This window comes from Callithrix jacchus, chromosome 4, assembly GCF_049354715.1.
Source record: "Callithrix jacchus isolate 240 chromosome 4, calJac240_pri, whole genome shotgun sequence".
Taxonomy (NCBI): domain Eukaryota; kingdom Metazoa; phylum Chordata; class Mammalia; order Primates; family Cebidae; genus Callithrix; species Callithrix jacchus.
This window is the reverse complement of record NC_133505.1, coordinates 54,564,749-54,590,405: the sequence shown is the minus strand read 5'-3', so window position 1 is coordinate 54,590,405 and position 25,657 is coordinate 54,564,749. Positions and strand designations below refer to the sequence as shown.

The 25,657-nt window shown below is 36.8% G+C and overlaps 1 protein-coding gene and 1 long non-coding RNA gene across 5 annotated transcripts in view; one reads left to right on the top strand and one right to left on the bottom strand.

The window, feature by feature from the left end:
* Nucleotides 1-1,032: 1,032 nt before the first annotated feature.
* ENPP4 (ectonucleotide pyrophosphatase/phosphodiesterase 4) lies at nucleotides 1,033-16,122 on the bottom strand. 3 transcript variants are annotated; one of them, XM_008994526.4, is made up of 4 exons: nucleotides 15,987-16,122; nucleotides 7,208-8,066; nucleotides 6,378-6,548; nucleotides 1,033-4,395 (listed from the first exon to the last, which is right to left on the bottom strand). In XM_008994526.4, exons 2-4 carry the CDS (start codon nucleotides 8,034-8,036, stop codon nucleotides 4,031-4,033), a joined length of 1,365 nt encoding a protein of 454 aa, XP_008992774.1. In that variant the 5' UTR covers nucleotides 8,037-8,066; nucleotides 15,987-16,122; the 3' UTR covers nucleotides 1,033-4,030. The 3 variants fall into 3 exon arrangements, with proteins under 3 accessions (XP_008992774.1, XP_008992775.1, XP_078225458.1); XM_008994527.4 differs by having other exon boundaries at nucleotides 1,033-4,392; XM_078369332.1 differs by lacking the exon at nucleotides 15,987-16,122 and adding an exon at nucleotides 15,764-15,851.
* Nucleotides 16,115-25,657, top strand: part of LOC118152869 (uncharacterized) — a 36,792-nt gene continuing 27,249 nt past the window's right edge. Inside the window, exons 1-4 of one of the 2 annotated variants that reach the window (XR_004741817.3) lie at nucleotides 16,115-16,281; nucleotides 16,389-16,593; nucleotides 20,000-20,106; nucleotides 20,391-25,409. This is a non-coding gene — a long non-coding RNA (uncharacterized LOC118152869). Of the gene's footprint in view, nucleotides 16,282-16,388; nucleotides 16,594-19,999; nucleotides 20,107-20,390; nucleotides 25,410-25,657 lie in introns of those variants that run through there. The other variant, XR_004741818.3, reaches the window with a different exon arrangement.

Sequence of the window (25,657 nt, the reverse complement as noted above, 5' to 3'; positions counted from 1 at the left end):
ACAACCCATAAAAGAAGAAGTTGGTAAACTGGGCCTCATCAAAAGTAGCTTTATTTGTTGTTCTGTGAAAACCCATGAGAAGAGGCCAAAAAGATAAGCTACAGAGGAAGTGCTTGCAAACCAGATATCCTAAAAAAGACTAGAATATAGGATATATAAAAATAGTCCTTCACACATACTTTCACACACACACACACGTTGTAATCAGCATGTGTGTGTGTTACAGGGCTCCAGAATCCATTGAATCATTTAGATTTTCACATGTTCTTTCAAGCAATGGTTGTGAGTGTGTGTGGATGTACACTATGGAGGAAGGGGTGAGAGGGATGTAATAATAACCAAATACAGGCACTAAGGAGGCTGGGAGTGGCAGGAAGAGGCAAAGTTATCATCTGAACCTCAGGAAGCTCAAGGTCTGGAAAATGATTCTGGATACAAGGCTCTCAGCAGCAAGAATTAACCCATGAGTACACATAGATAATTTGTTAAAATTATAAAGTTTATAAATAAAGTTTTACCACTTTTAAAAGAATTCTCTGTTTCAGAGTAAAGAAAGTGCCATTAATTCTTTTGTTTTCCTACAATTCTTAGCAGTGTTCTCTTAATATAAAAATAGAAAGTGAATTAATTACTGCTCTAGTAGAGGGAGCCTTGCTGAATCTATATTCCACTGGATAAGTCATTAAATACCTATGGCTATGTACAAAACAAAGTTTATCTATTGTAATGCCTCCCCCACCATCCCTACTATTTTATAATCAGTTTTTTCAAACCTCTTCTCTTCTACCATAAGCCAATAAATTATAGCTCTGGAGGCTCTGCAAAACTTATCTTGGCTTTCTTTCCAATGATGTCCTTATGCTGGATTGTGTGTGTATACATTGTTTTAAAATTTTTGTTAAAGAGATTTTAAAAATCCTAATAAATACCTATGTGGGCTTCTATAATATAACTAAGTCATATCAATATCTAGCACAGTAAGTATATTTTGCAAGAAGGTAACAAATGTAAAAATCACCAGTGACACTGAACTTTAATAATTACAGTAAGGATATTTTGGTAGATTTTATTCACACAAATTTTAAAAATCATGAACAAATTCATTAATTCTGAATTCAAACAATATAGTCAAAAATATTTTAATTTAAATTAAGGCACTACAAAGATATTTCTTTAAAGCACACTCATGTTATTTTATTTACACACTATTTCAAGAATTGACAATAAATACACATTTTCCATCTCCTTCATGTATAACGTTCATGTATAATGTTATGTGTTAACAAGGAAGTAAAACCATCCAAATAAAAGGAATTAAATGCAATCATCCATAGCCTATCAGGTACGGGCACAAGAGGGAGACACCCAAGAACAATGTAAAAACATTTTAATCCTTTAATGTGCCAAGAATTTATCTACAAATTCCTCTGCCAAACCTATGAAATAATAATGCAAAACCTATACACAAACATTGAAATATGTTGTATTCATCGCTGTTTATCAGAAGAATTGCATATAAATAGCAGCAGCATTGTCCCTATGTTATACATGAATGTACTTATTCTGAATTCACTGACTGAATAAAAAACACTTAATGAAAACTTTTTCTATTACCTTGGGGTTTTGTTGTCATGAACAATTAAATGTTTCCTGGAACCAAATACTTTCTACCACCCAGAAAACAGAGCAGCATATTAGTTATTGAACAAAATACATACCAAAACCTTAATGTGAAAGGCTAGTTTTACTATAACGTTTTCTCAGTGCACTAAAGGAGTCATAGACTTGAACAGTGGTAATTTTTTTAAAGATACAAATGAATTAACACAGTTCAATATAATATATATGTTTTTATTAAATAAATACTATTCTTCTTGTCCCATCGACATATACTTTTTAAATTTTTGCTTAATTTACAATTCAAGTTAATATTTTGAGAATGTAAGGAAAGACAAATAGGTAAATGTCTTGTTGAATGGGTTAAGATAAAGAACATTCCTTCCTATTCCATTCTACATAAAATCCACTCATGAGTTGAGTATAGATTTCTGAAAGTCATAACCACCAACCAACCTAATGCAATCATTAAAACTCATACCATTGCAAGGACCAAGTATAAATTATTCTGCTGCTATCTTAGATACTTCAAAAAATCCACTACTTTAAATGAAAAGCTTTAAATGTGTCAATGCTATTTGTTTTTTAATGGAAATTAAAGTAGAACTTTTCTATTACTCTGTTCAGATCAACTATTAATCTTTAGGATAACTATCTTTTGTGAAAAAAAATTGGAAATAAAATTTGTCAAAAAGCAAAATTAGTACTGTTGGGTTTTATTTATTTTACTGGTTTTAATATAGTCAACTTATGACCAACAGCATAGATTATTTATACAGGGTTTGAAAATGCCTCTCAACAACCCCAAATACAATAGGCAGCAAATACCAGGCTCAAGAAATCAGCAGTGACTCAATAGGATGCATTGTATGCTTGATGACTGGCACCACTGTTGCTTTTTACCATCATAGATAATCAACATTCAACTGGGCTGCCTATTTATTATACTGTTATATTTGTAAAACAGTTACCAAGTTTATTTTATATTATCGAAACTTCAAAGATCATACTGTTAACTGCTTGTCTTGCATACTGATGAATGGTTCATGAGCCCAATTTTTCCCCTATTAAATATAATATAGTCTGCCACAACTTAGTTTCTTCATATTACTTTTGATTACTAGAAGGTACTAGCAAAGACAGGATGACAGTTCTTCACAATAAACCCTTGGCTCTGAACAAACATGTTAAACAGAAGGATTATTTCTGTGATGCAAATACTGGAAAAAAAAGTGGAGGCAGCACTAAAACTATTCTGCCACTTAAAATATGAATGGTGTAAAACACCAAAAGACACTAAATTCTGTTTAAAATTTCTTAACTATTCTATAGCCTAAAAAGTAAGGCATAAAGTCCCAAAAATAAATACAAAAATCTCCATTCCTCATTCTGTCCCAGTCAAATTCAGATTTATATTCGGGTCATAAATTCTTTCTGCAGCATTAGGAAACCTCAGGTTACAATAAATATGAGAGAGTAAAAGTTAATAAAATTAAGTTATGATTTTAACTTGTGAGTTAGGAGAAAGTAAACAAATATGAAGTGCAAAAATAACCTTTCCTGAGATCTGTGTTCTTTGGGAATGTGGAAACCCGGCCACAGTCCATCTCTGACCTCCTTCTATAGTAGGTCACATAATGTCCACACAAACACACTTGCACAGGCACACACAAACAACTAAGTAACTTACATAAAGGCATTAAGCACAGATAGAGGAAAAAGCACTTCTCTGTCATTTCTTCTGAATTTCTTATTAACAATAATCTTCAAAAGATATAACCTTTAAGACCAACAACTTAAGACATAATGGTGACAACTCAAGCTTTTATCAATTGGTCTCAGTTGTTTTCTGTTTTAATAGGTTTCCTTAAATATTTCTTCATTTGCTATATCTTTTCTGTCTGGTCTAATTTTATTAACCATCACAGAGCATTTACTACCTCAAGAGGGTACTTGAGTACAAACTAAATGTATAAAAATATAGGAACCTTTTCCTTCATGATATACAAAACTCACAAATTGCATAAAGATTTCTGTTGTTTTTTTTACAAATATATAAATGTATTAGAAAAACATGCCTACTAAATTTTGGTATATTTTCATTTCAAGATGTATCACATCTTCACTGCAAAATAAAAGCAGAGGAAGTATTTTTCTCAAAAGGCATTTTTAGTATTTCTAGTTAGGGTTGAAGTTACCTAATGAATTACTAGCAATTTTACTATGGTCAGGTTTATCTTATTAGCAAATGCAACTGAAACATAACACAAGGAAAAAAAGAATAATTTTAACATGCTTAGTTTAAGTTCTTTGTCTTTCAAAGTACTCTTTTTCATAGTTACAACACCATTCCTTGGATACATTCTTAGTTTTGTGATTAATCAAAGACACTTTGTATAAACCCTAGCACATGTCACCCAATTAAAGGATCATCATCATCTTCTTGTAGCTGAAGTCGAGAAAATGGACGAGGTACAGAGAGTCTATTCTGCATGATTATTATGAGGCATGTTAGTGTGGTTAATACCAAGAGTGCACCTATAACAATTGCGATGGCTTCTGGGAGATTAATGCACCACTGGTCAACTAACAAGCACTTAGTATGACCAAAGGTCCCATTATTGGGATGTGGTTTTATTCCCAGGATGTGGCACATCATTGGATAAATATCCACAATGTTAATTGTGCTATGCTTGTAGCCTTTGTGGAATGCAGGTCCATGGGCAGCTAGAAATGGATGCATACTAGGCAAAGAATTATCATAACCATGATCACCTACTGAAAAAGAACAAAACAACATCAGTAAATAATATCAGATTTTTTAGGACAAAATAACTTGCTTCTAGTATATACACATTCAATTCTTTCAGAAAAGGGCCAGAAATAAAAATTTCTATTTCTTCAACTCAGCTATGTTTCCCTCTCACACTCACTCACTCACACACACACATACAAACACACACACATCCCTTTTCCCAATTGGTCGTAGCCCCAGACTTTACCACCACTTCTCAACCTGATATACTTATCTTTCAGCCCTAGTACCACTTACTTCACCTATCAATCTCAGCACCATTTGCAAGAGCTTACTGCAAACAGCACCAGTGATAAAGAGAGTGGTCAGGCTGAGGGTTCTGTGTAACTGGGGAGAGCAGAGGTGAGTAAGACCAGCAAATGGAGAAAAAGAACATCTGTAGCCTAACATATCTCAACTGTTCCTGTGATAAGAAAGAGGATGACATAATGTGCTACAGGTTTACTCACAGGTAATAAACACTCCAACATCAAGAGGGCCAGATAACTGAAAATATTACAGGAGGGATCTTGAACGGAATGTGTTGTCTAACCTGATGATGCTAATTTATGATCCCAGTAAAAGTTAGACTTAAGGAAAAGCATGTGATAGTTCCTAATATAATTCCAATAATAGATTCCCAATTTTTAGCTCTATTTTAACAAATGTTGCCATTGAATGTACACCAGTTGTATTGAATAAGCTCCTATTTTCATACTAAGTACGGATGACTGAGTGATGAGTATATTGTTATTTGTTATATTATTTTTTGGTTGTATGTTTGAAATATTTCATTATAAGAATAACCTATATGACCAAAAGCAGAATATAAATATATATATATATATATATACACATACATATATATAAAGATTTCAATAATATTAAAATACACACACACACACACACACACACAATCATATAATAGAAAAAAGATTGGATTGGGGGGGGATTCCCACAATTAACATTTGCCTATAAATCTGTACTAGGGGATTACAGATAGTTTTGTTCTCTTTTCTATATTTTCAGTTTTCAACAATGAATATGGAACGTTACATCAATGTAAATAATATACAAACTTCACTGGCCCTGAGTATGTCCTATGCTTGCCTGATACTTCTGAATTGCTATAAATCAGGGAACTCTACACTACAGCCAAGGTTAGCCCTCCATCCTTTTTGTAAACAATGTTTTACTGAAACACACCACTTCAATTTGTTTACATGTTGTCTATGGCTGCTTTCACACAGTAAAGGCAGAGTTGAGTAGCTGAGACAGAGACTAGCTGGCCCACAAAGAAACTATTTTTTATCTGGCCCTTTACTGAAAAAGTTTGCTGACTCCTGCTACAGACCATAAAATTAGATTTAAAAAAAGTTTTTGAATTGAATGTGAAATATGGATAAATAAGCTTCAGTTTGAAGCAAGACCTGTAACTCTCCCCTATGCATTTTATCTGTGCTAGGAGAGATTTTGATACAGCTATTTTGTTTACTTGCTGGATTTTTTTGTTTGGTTACTTTCTGGTTTTTGCTCAGTATTCTAAACAGCTGTAGCATTCAGGTAAATTATTTTGTCACTGGGGAAGACTTAAGATTACTCAGATATTTTTTTTTAATACACACAAGAAAAAAGACTAGCTGATCGCTCCCTGTTCACTGTGTCTTTACTTCTTTCTTTTATTTTCTATAAATCAAGAGAATGAATCTTGAAAATTACTGACAGTAATTGTAATTTTGGAAAGAAAGCAGGACTATGCTTTTACTCTTAAGTTGCTTTCTAATTTAAAGGTGAAATTGTGATTACTGTAAATTGCTATTAAATGAAGATCTGAGAATTACCTAGTTGAAAACTGAACTAATTATTCTGTGTAAATATCTTTAAATCAAAGTACCCTCTTAACAGAACAGTATCACAATGTATGATTTGTTAGGATACAACAGAAATATCTCATCTAAATACTTACATTTTTGTGAAGATTCATTTAGCACAATTGTCCAGCCTTCATCGGCAACTAAAATAATGGGCTGAATTCGATCATTATGCTGGTAATAAAATCTGTTGGGAATATCTTCTTTGAGATAAACATTCATGTGAGAGCTACAGTTTTTCAGTTTGTTATAAACCTCTGTTCTATCTGAGGAAAAAGGAAACAGCAAAGGAAACAAGTTATGATTGATAAGGAAAAAATATGTCAAACTAGAATAACTAGAAGTAAATTATAGATAATGTCATCTATTAAATCACTTTCTTCTTAAAAAAACAGAGCAATAATAATGTGACAGTGTTGGGGACTGATACACACATACACACACATTTCTCAAACTAACAAATCTGTTTCACTTCGTGGATTATCATGGTGGACTTCTATAGAAAGTGGATATTTTCCAGGTGTGTCTTCCCTAAGTACCTATAAACTAATTACATGTTACTATTAACTACTAATTCTCTGATCAGTAGAAGAAAGGTACCTCACACTATCTCTGCTAAATATCACATACTAAAATCCAAGATGTTTAAGGAAAAAAAATTCCTTTTACCATTAGTGCAAATAATTAAGAGATATATCAAAAGCAAAGAAATACTCACTTTTAAATTAAACCACAAGCCACATAACTAAACCATAAGCCAACTGCTCTAAACTTGTAAATAAGAGGAAAAAATAAATATAATCCCACTCTGAGTATATGGTTCTAAATTACAAGAAGCCAGAGCTTCATTCTTTTAAACAACTCACTCCCCTCAATCAATTGCCACATTCAATTAATAGTTTCCCTCCGCTGAAAGTTTACTTACTTATTCTGGGAAGTAGTGCAGCAACTGGGCTCAAATCTATAAGAGTGTAGTAAGAACGATCGATGCAGAAATCCAACTTTATCAGTCTGTCCTGAGAACACTGGGTCATCCCATGATCACTTGTAATAATCACATTGAGATTTTCCCACAGCCCTAACATCTTGAGTTTTTGGACTAAGTCACCAATAAGATCATCTATGTTTTTCAGCACTCTGCTCATGTTTTCTTCATCTTCGGGTCCATATTTGTGACCACTTGCATCTGGTTCTTCCCAATAGAGTGTTGCAAAGGTGACTGGTGGGTTCGAATTGTTTAGCCACATGGTAATATTATTTAGTCTCTCCTCAAATGATACTGAGGAGCTGTAATTCATAAAATAGGAAGAGATGGTATTGTGAATGGGTACATCAGTACCAGGCCACATAGCAGCAGCACTTGATCTGTTTTCCTGAAGCTGATTGGTCACCCAAATAGGTACTGCCTCATTCCACCAAAAAGGATCCTTGTCATTAGAGTCAGAAAAATGTTTCTTTGTGACTGCATCATACATGGAATTAGCCACAATGCCATGGCTTTCTTCATACAAGCCTGTCACAATACTGTAGTGGTTTGGAAATGTTTTTGTGATAAAAACATTTTTAACATGCTCTACCAAGACACCTTCTTTGATAAAATTCTGGAGATGAGGAAATTCATAATTCTTCAGATAGTCAGCTCTGAATCCATCAAAGGACACTAGTAGTAACTTAGGTGGCAAACTAGAGGAAGAGTCACTTCTACAACCAGTTATAAATCCAGAAAACAAAAGTATTACTAATAACTTCATCATGAACACGTTGAAGGACAGCAATCGGGGTTCCTAAAATGTAAAAACACAATTTATAAGTAGTAAAGCTATTTTATTTGGGTTAAGTTTCAGAATTTTAGCTCACAGAAGAAGAGAACCAACATATATATGCCAGCTTTACCTATATTAGCTTAAATAATGCCATTTATTTAGAGATAACTAAAAGCTAAAATTGGAAAAAATAAAAATTGTCTTTACTTGTCCAATTTCCTATTTATATATATGCCCTACTCTATCCTTCATATGGGCCATTTTTCAAAAGTTATTTATTTTTTATTGTACCTTAAGTTCTGGAGTACATGTGCAGATCTTGCAGGACTGTTGCATAGGTACATACATGCCATGGTGGTTTGGTGTCTTCATCCCCCCCGTCACCTACATCAGGCATTTCTCCCAATGTTATCCTTCCCCAACCTCCCTACTCCCGCTGTCCCTCCCCAGCCCCTCAACTCCCAACAAACCCCAGTGTGTGATGTTCCCCTCCCAGTACCATATGGGCCATTTTTATACTCCACGTCAATACTCCTTCTTGGGTGTCTTGCTCATTTACCACATTAGAAATTCTTCTAAAGCCTTAATAAAAATAGATGCAAAAACTAAAATGATTCTTTTGTATAACATTAAGTTAATGCCAAGCTTTCAGAGGCTCCAGAGATAAGGATTATTTTTCCAGTTTAATAAATTGCACCCTACAGTTCCTTTAACCCGCAGAAATAATTGGTGGAAATTCTACCAAATTGGTTTATCACCAGTTCTTGTTGAAAAATATTGCTAATAAAAAGGGAGGAATAAGAAATAAATGCCATTGAGAAAAAGGACCCCCATCAGTCTGTACATGCCCCAATAGTCACATGAAGTTGACTAACAAACATACAAAGCCTACAGGGACTTCAATGGTTCAGTAACTTATGAAGAAATCCAACAGTGGGGCCGGGTGCGATGGCTCAAGCCTGTAATCCCAGCACTTTGGGAGGCCGAGGCGGGTGGATCACGAGGTCAAGAGATCGAGACCATCCTGGTCGATACGGTGAAACCCTGTCTCTACTAAAAATACAAAAAATTAGCTGGGCATGGTGGTGCGTGCCTGTAATCCCAGCTACTTGGGAGGCTGAGGCAGGAGAATTGCCTGAACCCAGGAGGCGGAGGTTGCAGTGAGCGGAGATTGCGCCATTGCACTCCAGCCTGGGTAACAAGAGCAAAAAACTCCGTCTCAAAAAGAAAAAAAAAAAAAAAAAAAAGAAATTCAACAGTTATTGAAATAAATTACATCACCACATCCCTCTTAAACTTCCATTTTGCTACCAATAACTATTTTCACTAATACACTAGGCTTAAAGCTATCTCTGATTCTTTGTTCTTTTTTAAAAAATCAATTCACTGATGACAGAAACAGCTTTTCACTAATAAATCTCCCTGCCTTCAGTCTCTGTCTTCTTTGGTCTCTAAGAAAATAGGACAGGTGATTTAGGCATGATTCACTTTAGATGGACAGGATGCCTGTTCCATTGTAACAGGAGAGAAGGAGCAAAGGTAGGGGAGCTGACCGGTTTGAAGGCTGGAGGTGAAGAGAGTTGCCAGAGGTAGGGTTAATTATCGAGACGGAGTAGAGTGGTAAAAGGTTCAGAGATCTGAGGAACAGAAAGAATGGCTGAAATCGTTAATGTGGAGGATGGGAGAGCCTGTAAGGAAACAGTAGAACGGGAATCAGTGTTGTCAGCTGTCATGAATTTTCATAGTGACACAGTTGACTGGTTTTCCCTAGCAACTCAGTAAACCTGGCACAAACATGAACAAAACGGACAGCTGATCCTACCTGGATTTGAAATTGTGCCAGAAACTGAAGGATGACAAAGAAAGTTGAAGATGTTGACTAAAGAGCAACTGAAATTTGGGCTACAGCATCTAAGCTGAAACTGACAGATGTAAGTGAGAAGTAGAGGAGTTTTTCAACTAGAGGTTCTGGTGAAGTCCAATAAGTAATTAAGATTAGTTAAGAGTAACATTTAGTGAAATTACACAAATCTGGGATTGAAGTTAGAATGCAGCAAGTGAATGCATGATTTCAGAGTAAGAAGACCCTGGGTATGGTAACGGGTCTGCACGTTGAGGTCCAAGGTATGAAGAGCAGTGAGTTAACTAATATGATTATGAAGTTCAGGAGTCATTTATTGTGTTTTCTCTCAAGTAGACTGAAAATACTTAGAGAGACTTTTTCTCTTTCTTTCAAACATACCACCCGGAGGATCCATGTACTTGTGGTCAAATACTGACAGAGGCTGTGATCCTCTAAAAAACTGAGTTAAAATTATGCAGACCAAAGGCACAGAATCTGATTTATGATGATCTTGGGATCAGAACATCTCTACTATTTTAGCCTGAGATAGGCTGCCTTCTGAATGTGGTGCATGAGAAATTTGTTCCTGGTGCTACCCAATAACCAAAAATAATGCAGAGGAACAAAACCACCTCTCCAAAGGACAGAGTAATAAACCTAATGAGTCATAGAGGAGGCATACGGGTATTTCCAGACACAGCCCTAATCATATCTCAGCAATTTCAGCTATCAAGAATCTAGACAATAGTACTTCCCTTTCATTCAATATTTTATTCCCCCAACAGTGTTTAAGTACTACTTAACTCCTCCCTCAGAGAGTTTTAACTGGGTTCAGTCAGTGGACAATATCATGTGGGTTGCTACAATTTTAGAACTTGTGTCAAGAGCATGCAGATCTCCATGAAAGCTTGGATTGAGTAGATTCCCTGGTTTCTCTAAGTATAGTTCCCCATACCCAAATATTTGTTTCCAATAAGAGAGTAGACTTTTAAATCAGCAAATAGGTGGCACAGTATCTTCTCATTGGGAAAAATACTCATAAATTTACTTTTTGAAAAACACTATTTACTGCTCAGGATCTTTCCCTGTGTAACTATTTTATATTCCCAACCAATCCTGTCCCACTGCACAGCTGTTCTGCTGCCAAGTCCAATCTGATATGTGTCAGATGGAATGCATTCTCCGTATCTCCAAATCTTTCCCCCTTCCTTAGTTCCCAATCCTTTAAAACAGTTTCACCATTCTCTCAGTCACAAAGAGATCCCCTGAGTATATGATCCGTTGCCAGTCTAGTCAATTCTATCTTTGTATCATCTAATACAGCACATCAGACATAAAAATCACTGAAGGGAGCTTGTTAAAAGTGCAGCTGTCAAGTCACTGTAACTAGAAGATTCTGATTCAGTCAGCCAAGAGTAGAGGCCAGAAACCTGCATTTGAAACCAAGCATTTTTAACAGCTACCCACTCATCCATCTCTACTACTGGTATACTTCTATAGTCCTCAATACCTCTTGTCCAGAGCACTTTTGTGCCTTAATTCACCTTTCTACCTCAACCACCTTCCACTTTCTCACCTCACATCTGCTGCCAATTCAGTCTCCCTGGGCACAGCTCTGTTCATGTTCCCTTAATTTAAATTTATTCAAAAGGTCCCCCTGCCTCAGTCTCACATTCAAGCCCCTCCAATATCCAAGCCCAACTTGCATGCAAATTAGTGTGAAATAATTACAGAAATAACTGTCAACTTGAATTTCTATTCATCATACTTCATTGTCACAATTTTTCTGAAATGTATTACAACAACATGTAAAGGATAATCATGATTCATCTTGGTGGCCTATAATAGTTCTTCAGTATTCATTTGTATTTCCAGGATATCCTAAAGTGAGTTCCTACATATGAAGAAACTGGGTCAGAAATATTATGTCTGACACAGCAGTCACCTGGGTCATTTTTTAAAAAATCATTAAACAAATATCTACTATCACTAATTCCATAACACAAAAGTATATGCATGTGCCATGTATTAGGTGACAAACAACTTATACTTTTCAAATATATAATAATCAAAACAGGAGCATAAATAACCAAAATAATAAATCAGGCTATCATCCTGGAAAAAGAAAGACAGGCTTTACACTTCAATTTTGTACTATAACACCAAATAACAGAATAGAGTTAAATCAGCAAATAGGTGGCACAGTATCTTTATCTTACAAATAGATACTCACATAAATTTATGAGTATCTATTTGTAACAGTGTGTTGGAGATTCATATATCATAATATATTATTTTTAAAGCTAAGCTGTTAGAGAAATTACTACAAATGGAATATCATAGTATATCCCATTTAGTATATTCCATACAGGAAAATCCCAAAAATTTTCCAGTAGATTTACCTCTATGAGCAGAGGGATGCCAAGATAATTCAACAAATGGTGCAGGGACAACTGAATATCCACATGCAAAAGAACAAATTGGAGCCCCCACCTCATACCATACAGAAAAATTTATTCAAAATAGATCACAGACCTAGATTAAGAGCTAAAACTGTAAAGATCTTAAAAGACAATGCAGGAGTAAATTTTTGCAACCCTGGATTAGGCAAAGCCTTCTTAGATACCACACCAAGAGCACAAGTGACGAAAAAGAGAAATAAACTGGACTTCAAAATTAACAAGTCTTGCGCTTTAAGGAATATCATTAAGAAAGTGAAAAGACAACCCAGAGAATGGAAGAAAATATTTGCAAATCATAAATCCAATAAGAGATTAGTATCTAGACTATATAAAGAACTGCTACAACTCATTAATAAAAGTCAAATAATCCAATTAAAAAAAGAGCATGATCTGAAAAAGATATTTCTCCAAAGAAGACAAAGATGACGAATTAGCACATGAAAAGATGCTCAACATCATTATTCATCAGAAAAATGCAACCAACCCACAAGATACCACTTAACACCCAGAAAGATGATTAAATAATAGCTAACAACAATTATTGATAGAGAAATTGAAATCTTTATAAACTTCTAGTGGAAATGTAAAGTGGTACAGCCACTTCAGAAAATATTCTGGCAGTCTTCCAAGGATTAAACATAGGGCTACCATATAACCCAGCAATTCTACTATTAGGTATGTGCCCAAGAACTATGAAAACGCATGTCCACACAAAAACTTGTACACAAATGTTCACAGAAGCATTATGAATCAAGAAGTGGAAACATCTTGATGTCCACCAACTTATGAATGAATAAAATGTGATATATCCATATAACAGAATATTATTTGGCATAAAAAGGAAGTACTGATACATGTTGCAACCAGGATAAATATGCTAAATGTCAGAATGCAGTCACAAAAGATCACCTATTGTATAATTCCATTAGATGAAATGTCTAGAATAGGCAAATCTACAGAGACTGAAAGTAACTATAGTAACTATCTAGGGCTGGGGTTGGGAGGAAAATGGATAATAAATGCCAGTAGGCATAAAGTTTCTTTTTGACGTGATGAAAATGTTTTCAAATTGATTGTGGTGACAGTTGCACAACTCCATAAAGCTGTACTTTTCAAATGAGTGAATTGAATGGTGTATCATTTATATCTCAATACAACCATTATTTTTAAAAAAGAGCAGAGGGAAGTGAAATTGTAATCTTTAATGTGATGTCACAAAACAGAAAACATCTTTGATCTCATTTTACCTCAAAAATTGTGTGAATTTTATATTCCATAATACATAAGTGTTTTAATGTGATTAAAGTTTTATACCGCTTCCCATGTGCAAAGCAGACTGAAAATCTGTGTCTGTCCTCTCCCACAAAATACAAATCAAAACGCTTCCTCAAATCTTGAGTTAAAAGGATGCTCCAGTAACAGATGCTATTAATCCTGTGGCTCAGTAATCCCTCAGTACACTGCTAGGATCCAAGCACCCCAGTCCTTGTCCTCAGGATTAGTAGTACAGACTTTAGACTGAAGTCAGAAGGGTCCCAAAACCTGAGCTCACACTTAGTAGATGGGTGATCTTGGATAGATCCAACTTTTCTTGGCTTCTGTTTCCTTGTGGGTAAATTGGGGATATGTAAAGGTTACAGAATAGGCCCTCAAAATTGGTTTCCCTATATCTATTCTAGTTACAAAGATATTGGGAAAAAGCAAGTCTGTACTATGATAGGCAGAATATTATGGTGAAACTATAAAATATGTTAGGAAATTTAGTCTAATCTCTTTTTGCATATGATGAAGCGAAAGTTCAGTGATTGGCTGGACTCAGAAAGTAATCAGTTGCTTTACCGTGTTCTTACTAATTTCATGTCCTCAACAAGTTTGCAAGTCTATTAATAATCTCCAAACTATTAACAGAACTCTTCCTGACAGAACGCCTTTTATTAGCAGTGTTAGATCCATGTCTACCACATTCTGTCTCCTTCTAACAGGGAGTGTTAAGCTATAGAGAAACCAACAATGAGAAGTTCTTAAGTAGTTTCCAAGGAGTGAAAATAAAGTTTTCAGGGAATGAAACTGTGGTATTACAACATATTGAGATAAATTCTGTAATTTTTCACACCAAAAAAATGTCAAAGAGAAGAAAAAAAGCAGACCTCTCTGGACTGCAATCAGATATCCCCACAACAGCTGGAAGTGTGAGTTAGTCTTCAATTCATGGGACAAACTACCTTCTAACTTCTCTGGGAAGACATTCTTGCCTGGGTAGAATGCATGTCAGTCAACTCTCACTGGCATTCTTAGGCCGTGTGAAACTGAGAGAGGATAACCGTTACAGGATATGGTGAAAGTTATTTGTCAATATTAGTATGCCATCTGCTCTGTAATACCATGAAACTCTCATACACCTTTAAAGGAGTTTTATTCTATATCTATAACTAACTTAGGCAGTTACATTTAGATTATTATCAGTTGTTTTCTTATAGTCTGAGGAAAAATATATACTCCCTAAAAAAATTCATTGGTCTTAAAAATCGTAGGATTCTATATTATTCTCCAATTTTGTAAAACACACAGAAATTTCTAGCATACACAAAATTTTCTAGCATCTTCAAAATACTTTCACTTATATTACTTTCTACGTAGTAAAATACCTCCCTCCATTACTCCTTGTCGTTTCATCAACATTTCTTCCAAATTATATTCTGTAACTAATTTAAGTGGAGGTGGGGAGAAAATGCACAAGTGCAGGGCTCTTAATTTCCTTAAAATAGATTGAAACAATCTCGGGGGGTGGGGGGAGAGGCGGGAGAAGAAATACAAGTTCATAATACTGAAATCAGCGGTTGATATTTCACAGTAGTTAGCAAATCTTCCTTCAAACTTGGGTCTGATTGCCTGATGATTTAAAAAAATAACCTTCTGGAGTCAGAACCGGTGTAAACCTGAAGCTGCCTCTCACTAGTTGTCCAATCTTGGTTGGACGCGTCCCTTCTCTTCTCTGAGCGTGACTTTCCTCATCTGTAAAAGGGGAATACTATGATCTCATGGGTGGTTGTGACGGGAAAAGGAAGCACAGCTTGTAAATCATTAAAGTGCTTTTAATCCAGCCCTTAAAAAAGCACTTAAGTGTACCTTTTATTGCTTGGTTGGCTTGTTTTATAGGAAAATAGTTCTTAAATATGATTATCTATAATTAATAAACTCCAATATACTATTCAGACAGACACATGTCGATGCCATGGTTGGTTCTCCTTTAAAACCAAACGCCTTTCCCTCCCAAGGGCCGGCACCCAGCGGCCCCGCCCCAGCTCCCCTCATTTTCACCCCAGCTCCACCTTTGGTCCCTCCACTACGGTTCAGCTGACTACTCTCCCTTCACCCTTAGCACCACAGGTTTCCTTCCCCAGTTCCACAACCACCTGGTAAATTTTCTTTTCCGTTACTGGCCTCCGCCTCGGCCCGCCACCTCCCTGGCTATTTGAGTCCCTTCGTGGACATCCCCGACGCGCCCCAAGAGATGTGCGTCTAGTTGGGGAGAGTGGGTCAGAGTATCTCCCTAGCTCTGTTTTCAAACCTCCTAGTGGACTGGTAAGGGGGTGACATTGCCCCCCAGAACGCCGAGCGCTCGAGGCTCGTACTCACCAGTCGCTGCCACCCTTCTTCCCAGCGCCGGAACTCGGCGCTCGCGGAACCTGACACTCGTGGGAAGTTGCGATGAAAGGGGACCTGGAGGGAGAAGTGCAAGGCCGAACTCTTCCTGAGGCGCCTGCGCAGTAGCGGGAGCCGCGCAGCGGAGCACTGCCCCAACCTCCCTTTCTGCGCCGCTCGGGTACGCAGCTGCCTGGCCAGCGTCTACGGCACCAACTCCGGACTGGTTGGACCAGGCAGCAGAGTCTGAGACATGTTCTTGGATTGGATGCTGGAGACCGAGTTGAATGTAACCTTCTTTCCTACTGGTTAGACAGGTGCTTGGCGAGGTCGAATTGGACCTGAGAGTAGAGGTTCATTCCAATCTCTCACCACGCCCCTTTCTTATCATCCTAGATCAATAGCGAGTCCCGAAAAGGCCTCTGGCAATTGCCAAGCCGAGGGCCTTCTGCCACTTAATGTGCACCTGGCAGATTATGTGGCCGCGAAGAAAACAACTTTGGCTGCACGAAGTTCGGCACAATCCTAGAGAAGCTTCTGCCAGTTCCAGTGAGTTGAGATAAACGAAACGTGGATCTGCCATAGCAGTGTTACTGGACAAGTGAGCACCTTTACCGGGGAAGCTGGTTTAATATGCAGTTTACAAGTAGGGTTAAAAGCAGCACAGTCCCTGTTGCAGGGAACTAGTAATGGGTTACAGCTGAGAAATAAGTACTTACTTTGACAGATTCTATGTGGGATTGTGCTCCTGCTTTTGATTGAAAAGTTATTCAATAGAATAATGTAAACCTTCCAACAGAAAGAGAAATTACCAAACAGAAGTACAATTATTCCCTAACAGGTTGTCCAGTCACACTTGGCAATAAGAGGACAGCATCTTTTTTCTCGTCGTATCTGTAGTGCCAAACACAGAACTTGGTATAGAAATACTTATTAAATCTTTATTAAATTTAATGGAACATTTAAACGTACATTGAGTTCATTGTCCCCCATGTTAAAATACAGGCTCCAAGAAGTATTTTCTTCTTGTTCACTACTGTATTTCCAGCTCAAATAAAAAATCCAAATAAATAAATTAAGAATATTAATCACACGCAATATCCTCAAGTGTGAAGCATTTAAGAGCTGTAAATCCAGTACCTGGATTAGTAAACTACAGTCATGGACTTGAGATATCAAAGTCTGAAGTTGGTCCCCTTGGTTTGAACTTTATAGTACAGCTATTACTAAGAATCTGGAAGCAGCCATGGAGATGATTTGGCAATAGATGTATTATGTTGATTATTAGTTTGTACCTTAATAAATTCCAGTTTTAAGTCTCAGGTTGGCCTCTGCATTGGTGAATATGGGCATGGGCTGTCAGAGCTAGAGGGATGGTAGAGGGTATGTAGTTGAATCCCTGGAACCTGGCTTGAATCCTCACTCTGTTACTCACCAACAGAGCAATTATGGGCCAGTGTCACAACATATCTGAGCTTTCATTTCCTCATCTGCAAAACAGACCTTGTCACAATACCAACGTCTTACGATTATTTTCAAATGAATGAGATAAAGTAAGTAGAGTACTCAACACAGTATCTGACACATACTAAGGGTTGGGGAATATTATCACTATGACCAAAAACAGTACCCCAATTTGAACAATAGTCAGGGTAAGGCCAAGTTTTGGGGGAATTTATGTAATGTCCAGTTACATAAAATTTAAGTTTAGCAGATCTTAAATTTCATGGCATTCGAAGGTATTGTACATATCCTGTTTGTTCATTCACTAGGTGCATATGTATGCTTAAAGGGTGGACAAAACTGAGTGCCATCTAGGTCAAATATGTGGTGAAGATAGCAGCTAGATTGGCATCAGGAGAGAAGGACTTTATCCACTGCTACTGCCCTTGTGGCTGGGTCAAATTAGGAAATCTCATGCCTGGGCTCCTGCTCTATAAGATATAGGGTCAGGAACAGAGGGACAAAATGACACATAAGGACGTTTGGCCCTAAACTTTTGTTATCCTCTCTATATATTTACCATTTCAACCACAGCCAAAATCTTGCTATAGTAAGGACATTTATCACCTTGTAGAACAAGAAGTCCAGAGGTAAGGCAGACTTCAGGACTGGATGAGTTAGCAACTCAGCAATATCATGGTGTACTCAGTTTTTTGCAGCTTTACACCTGGCTTTTAACAGAGTTGGCTCCTGGTTCCTGTAGTGGGAAATATAACTACCAGCAGAAACAGAAACCAGGTAATTCATTTTTCACTTCCACTGAGTGACAGAAATGACTTCCAGACTTCCTCTGTCTCTTAGAAGTCTCCAGCAACTATCTCCTTCAATCACTTTGGACTGAATTGTGTCATATGTCAAAATCCGAGCCAGTAAATGATATGGTTACCTGTAGACCAATGCAGTCCACATCTTGAACTGAGTTCTCTCCCAAACTGCACTTTTTTGCTCAATGGAAATGAGGTGGAATGGGTGCAGGGAAATCAGCCACAAAGTTCACTATAGTTTCATTGTAGGAATTTAATGATTATAAAAGAAAACATAATGGTAACATAAATTTCTTATTTACAGTGTGATTTTTAGACTTAAGTGTTGTTTTATTTAGGTAGGTAAAATAATATTCATTTATAATGTTTTTTTCAGCTCAGCTTTTGCAAAGGGAATTTTATATAAATTTTTGAAATATAGAGAGCCTTTAAACCCATTTTATGTTAGAGATTGAAATGAACTGGAAGCACTAGTCTAAACTTACCATTTACAAATGAATGTACCCTACAGAGAAATGTCTGACCAAATATACAATTGGATAGAAGAAATATATTCTAATGTTTGATACCAGAGTAGGGTGACTATAGTTAAAATCAATGTATTGTATATGTCAAAGAGAGGACTCGAAACATTCCCATCTCACAGAAATGATAAATACTCAAAGTAATAGATACCTTAAATACCCTGACTTGATAGTTACACATTCAACATGTATAAGAAAATATCACATCTGTCCCATAAATGCATACAAATATCATTTATCAATAAAAATATTCACAAAAACTAACTACAACTAGAGCCTTTGCCTCCATGGAGCAATGTCAGATTTGGAAGCAGCATGTCAAAGTCAGTTTCTTTTTCTCCCATGAACTACACTCAAGACTGAACATTCATTCGTTAACACAAAACATTTTAAAAACCTTACCCTATTTTCACAATTAAAGACATAGCTCTCTATACAATTATTTCTATTTTATACTTCTAATTGTGATGTATAACTCATTGCTGGAAGGAGTAGGTCAGAAGTTAGAAGTTACAGAAAAAAGGTTTCAGAGCAAAAGCCATACCCTGCCCAAAGAAAAACAATTACCGTCCACTGCTCAGTTCCAATTAAACAATGACGCAACAGAAACTAAAGAATTGAATTTCAAGTCACTAGGAGAGTATTTAAGATTCACTTTTTAATATAAATTACATGTCAAAGTAAACAATGCAGACTTTATCTTATTGCAATGGGGGAAAGGGACCTTATCATTGTATTTTAGTGATTTTGAAAGTTTCTTTGGTGAAACTTTTCACCTACTCCATTTTCAGTAAGATTATATTGGAATAATTTCAATCAAGTTGAGTTTGTAAAATATTTTTAAGCACTCCTTTAAAAAATGATTCTGTATTAACCACCATGAACTATCGTGTCAGACATTCTTCACTCTAAAGGATTTTTTTTCAACTATTTAATGAAGTCGTGAAAGAATCAGTATAAATTCTTTTGAGGCTTTCCTATGTGGAGAGCCCTGTGCTCAGTTTTTCAAAAGATACGAAAATGAGTAAGATTTATTCCCTGCCCTCAAGGTGCCTCTAATCTAGGAGAGCAAATGGAGAGGACACTACTCTGGTACTTTTTCCTGCCCAGCATTCATTCCTCCTCCTTCTGGCGATTCCTCCAGGAAACCACCCCACCTTCAATTCTTTGACTATGGGAGTCAGATGGGGCTGACTGTCATTCCCCTCATTTGCAGGGCAAGACTTCTAAGGTGCCAGCTATCTTGGTTTGTCTCAAATGGAAGAGGTTCCTGGGATATGGGATTTCTAATTCTAAAATCAGAAAAGCAACAAGCAAATTGGGGTGAGTTGATCACCCTAACCCTGACCCAAGCTTGGGCTTTTAGAGCCAATTTTACTCCATTAACCACATGAATTAGTTCATTGATGGGGACATGCCTCAGACCAGGCCAAAATGACTCAATTCTGAAAGTTTTGTTGAAACCATTGGGAAAGAGTCAGTGTTTCAGCAACAATTGCTAAATGGGTAGAGTATAAACCTATCTATTTAGCAATTGTTGATACAGGAGTATAAGGAGGCTGACCTCCTTATACTACCTATTTAACAATTGTTGATTACCTATTTAGCATTGGAGCTGCTGGTGGACATCACTGTCACTGTAAAGGGAAAGTCTACCGAGAATGAAGGTAACACAGAAGAAAGCAGAGCCAAGAGCTGAAGCCCAACACCTGATGACACTAAGCACTTGGGTCCAAGTTTCCCTGAAGCTCCATCCTTGGACATATCACTTTACATGACTCAGTAAATTATCTTTTTGCTTAAACTAGTTTTAACTGGGTTTCTACTACTTGTATCTAAATAAAAGCTAAGAAAAGGGAACATGTGTTTATACTATACTGTCAAGTGAGGTAAATGCTATAAAAGAGGCCCACAAGGAGAAAAGTTAAATTATGCAGAGGTGAAATTCAGCTGCAAGAAGTCAGGAAATGAATTCAGGATGAGCTGGCATTTGATTAATTCTTGCAGATTAGCAAGTGTAAGTAGCTTCCTATGACTGCTCTAACTACCACACTCTTAGTGGCTTGACTAACACAAATTTCTTGCAGTTCTGGAGTTAAGAATGGATCTGCAGGGCTGCTTTCTTCTGGAGATCTTGAAGAGAATTCACTTCTTTGCCTTTTCCAGCCTCTAGAGGCCACCTATATTCCTTGACTCATGGTCTTACACTTTTATCTGCAAAGCATCTTCTAATCTCTCCCTCTCTGATTCTGACTCCCCTGCCTCCTTTTTTCCTGATAAGTTTTCCACATCATGATTACACATTGTGCCCACCTAGATGATGCAAGATAATATCACCCCTTCTCAAGCCCCTTGCCTTAATCACGCCTGCTAGGTCCCCTTTATCATGTAAGGTAACTTGTACATTCTGGGGATTAGGATGTAGATATCTTTGGGCAACTATTAATGTCTGGTTGAGGGAATAGCATTGGTAAAGGCACCAAAATAAGAGAAGTGTGTTAGTCCATGAAAATAATTTAATTTTCCTGGAAAATATTTCAGGGATCAGTGGGATTGAGGCTAGAAAGTTTGGTTGAAATAACCTTGTCTTGTAGACAGGGAAGGAATCATACTTCATTTAGTACTTAATGAGGTGCAAAGCACTGTGCTTTTTGTATTGTAGAAATAGGGATGAGTATAACATTATCTGTACCCTCAAAAAGTTTGCAATGTAGTAGGGAGAAAGATATCTATATGTAAAGTGTCCAGGATAGTCCTAGTTTAAGCCTGTCATGCCACATAAATATTCATTGTGCCCCCTTTCACCTTAAAAATGTCTTGGTCTGGATGATAAAATATGTGATCACCCTACCTAAATGCCATCATCATCATCATTTATTGAATATTATCATGTAGGAGCCCTGTGTTAGACCTTGGGAGAAAGCAAGAGATACAAGCAAATTTTCTGGGCTCAAGGTGTTTATAATTTAGTTTTAGAGTTCAAAGACGTTTATAACATGGTAAGGTAGCACAAATAGTATTTGGTCAACAAAGCAGCAGCGTAAATCCTAAGCAACAAAAACAGAAATTAGGTGCTACAGAAAACAAGAGCTGTAAGAAGATGAGAGACATCCCTGCAGCCTGGGTGACCAGGCAGGCTGCAACCAGTGAGATGCACAGTTGGCACTGGAGCTTCAAATGTAGGCAGGCTTGTGAAAATGAAGATGCACAGGCGGCACCCAGGTAAGGACATAGACCTGGATCATTTACGATGTGTCAATAGAGATGGAGAAAAATGTCACTGCCTTGTGTTTCAATATTTCACTGAATCTAAGATAACTCCTTTGTTAAGAAACTCTATTATTTTATATACCACTAAGGAAAATTGTTGCCCATCCGCTTTAAGAAATATTCTGATTTCAGAGATGTTAAAATGTGGAAAAAATTCTATTTTAGAAGGTGAAATAAGATAATATTTCTTCTCAAATTTAAAGATTCTTGCTAAAGTGGCTCACCTGTGGACTTAATTTCTTTAAATTTTTTAAATTGTTATTTGATGTTTCTAATCATTGGTCATCCTATAGCTTTCTCCCAAGTATATTTATATCTCAAACTATGGGACTACAAAAAATGTATGTAGAATTTAATAAACATTTTCTTCCTAACAGTGTGATTAAAAGAATTCTCTTTACCCACAAACCCTTCTTTGGATCCTACTTGAAATATCCAGAATTAGCACAGCCCATTTAAGATATTAAAAGAGCTATACATTTTAATTGGGTTGAGTCCGGATAGAGTAATATATCAGTTAAACAACACATTTGTATATATTCGTTTACTGTTTCTCAAACTTGCTGAATTACAGAATCATCTGTGGTTTTGGTTAAAAATGTCCCAAGCCCCTCCTTTGAAGATTTGGATCTAGTAAATATATTTTTTTTAACATTTGGGTAAAAATATATTTTCCCCCGCTTTATGTCTTGGCACTAGTGATATATGCATAGATTACCTGTCCACCACTCTCCTACCTTAACAGATGCCAAATTACCAAGCATGTTTCTAAGTGATTGCTTTCATATTTGAAAAAATGATATGCTTCATGTCAATACTATTACTTTAGTTTTTAAAAAAAGACAATGTCTAACATGCAGCTTACATACATGACAATTCTGCATTAACACTGAAAGTAGATTACACAACAATTTTAGAAAGCACATTGGTTATTTCCAAACAGCAAAATGACAAGGATCTACAACTACAGTTTAAGGCATATCAGCATATTTTAAAATTAATATAGACAAAGTTCTAATGCTGTTCACAGCTTTTCAACTTATTTAAAAAGTTCCCTTCATACCTATATAGAAACTAGACTTTGTAGGTCATAAATCCCACTGAAGAATGAGTCCTGGCAGTGGAACCAGGACTTCTGGAAGCTGAGAGTTGACAATTCCAGACACGTGCAAATGGCAAAGCCAAAGGATGGAAATGGACAGTTTTTGTAGGACCACACAGAGACAGTAGGACGTGGGTCTGTAACAGCTGAAAAACCTCACTCAGCAGTCTGTATGTGAAACAGTCATGAAAATCTCAAGAAAGCAAGGAAACCAAGTCTTCATTTGAGGTGCACAAGATGTGGAGAGTGTATGTTACTGCTGGTGAGTCACAAGGCAGAAAAGGAAGATAAGTAATCTGCGCCCAGTGTTACAATAAATAATTTCCCTTGTTGAAATGCCCTTTTTGGAGAAAACCTTAACCAATTAATAAAGAGCCTAAGTTGGGAAAACAGTCTGAATTGCCAATAAATTCTCATCAATGCTTTTCCATCACATTCTACAGCACATGTGTTATGGAGCTTTAAAGCTCAGAAGAAGCAAAAAAAAAAAAAAAAAATGGTCATTATGTTTGAAGAAAAGATGTGGGGAAGGCCAGCTAGAGTTATATAGGTTCCTCTCCCCCCAAAAAAGAGGCAGCCACTGTCAGCAGTTAGCACCAGGAAGAGACCATTAAACTAAGATTAAAAAGAAAATTAAGTGGTCATAAAGGCATAAAATTTTTTTCTTGGTTTTCTCTAGTAGAGGGTGGTAATTTCTCATTCTGGCTTTATTTGCATTGCCAGAATCAAGGCCCCTCTGAATTATCCAGTGATGCCCATGAGGCTATGTACAGCACGGGCAAGGATTAATAATTTCTTTTCTTTTGTTTTTGGAGACAGGGTCTCACTTCATCACCCAGGCTGGAATGCAGTGGCGTGATCTCAGCTCACTGCTACCTCCACCTCCCAGGTTCAAGCAATTCTCCAGCCATAGTCACTCAAGTAGCTGGGACTACAGGCATGTGCCACCACACCTGGCTAATTTTTGTATATTTTGTAGAGATAGGGTTTCACTATGTTGGCCAGGCTGGTCTAAAACTCCTGGCCTCAAGTGATCCACCCACCTCAGCGTTCCAAAGTGCTGGGATTACAGGCATGAGCCACCACAGCTGGTCTGGATTAGTAATTTCTGATTTCCAAATTTGGGTCAAGAGGTGGAATTTATGTGGCTTTTGTGTAAAAAAAAGTATAAATGTGGCCTTTTAAATAATAGTTTAAAAAAAAAAGGCTACTCAAACCTCAAACATTACCTCCCTGCCCCCCTTGAAAAGAAAAAAATCCATCCATCCATTTGCTTTCTCTAATTTTGAAAACTCAGAAAGATCTCAAAGGTTTCTTACTACCGTACTTACATGCAAAGGCGAAAGGGCATCCAGTTAGATTTGAGGGTATCATTTATTCCTGTAGAGTCAAGGACTACTGTGAAAAAAGGTATAGATACAGAAAGAATAAAGAAGAGCAGCAATGACAAACTAAACAGGGCTGAGGAGCAGTGGCAGAAAGAAGTTCAGAAGCAACCATTAAAAAAAAAAAGCTTCTATTTATTTCTTTTGACTTTATTCCCTGACTCTCCATATGATTTATTTTGCTGTGAAAAATTTAATGCAAAAAGTCAATCCAGTCAATAATCTTGGAATCAAAAAGTCAGCTGGATGCCTTTCGTTGTTAAGCTCATTTTTAAAAAATTTAATGATGCAAGAAACAACTTAAAAGTATACTTTCTGTATAAGGCACAAAAATGCTCACACAAGCAGTGGTTGGAACAAGCAGACAACACAAATATTCAAGCTTTTGTCTGCTGCACAGCCTATGAGCAAATCCAGCCCATGGTTCGCATCAACATGCCAGCTACTATTTGGCTGCTCCACAGCTAGCTTTAGACTAGAATCATTTAAGAAAACAAAAGTAAGAACAAGAATGTTGGTCCAGTAGCTCCCAAACCTGTGAAGACTATGCTGCTGCGTCTAGTTTATGGTTTGTATCCCAGCTTCATTTAGGCTTCAATGAAACTGATTTCCTTACTTTGCCTAATTAAGCATAATCAGTTCCTGGAAGACCATTCCTTCTTTCCTCTAAGACAAAGAAAAGGAAAAAGTTTTGCTGAAATCAAATAGAGACTTGTTAAAATTCAAAAAAGAAAGTGTGTGTCAGGGGAGATGCAGCATATTTTATCATTTTTACTTAACCTATAACTAATGAGGGCCAGAGGAAAATGCAGAGGGGAAGCAGGTTGATGAGAAATGTTATCCTTTCAAATAAGAACAGGAGACTACATGTAGAGAGAAAGCCGGGAGGATCTTGTTAGGAGAGGGGAAAAAACAATCACAGAGGATAAGCATCAGAAAGGAACAGTATAGAAAAGATTAAATATGCACTTTTCCACGCAAATTAGGCATGTAGTACAGGTTCTGGCATATGGGCCAGTTCTAATCCCTGATAAGGCAAAAGACTTAGACAAAGAGCAGGTGGAGCTAGCCATGGTGAGGAAAACTCCTGATGATGATTTCAGACTTCAGCTGTTCT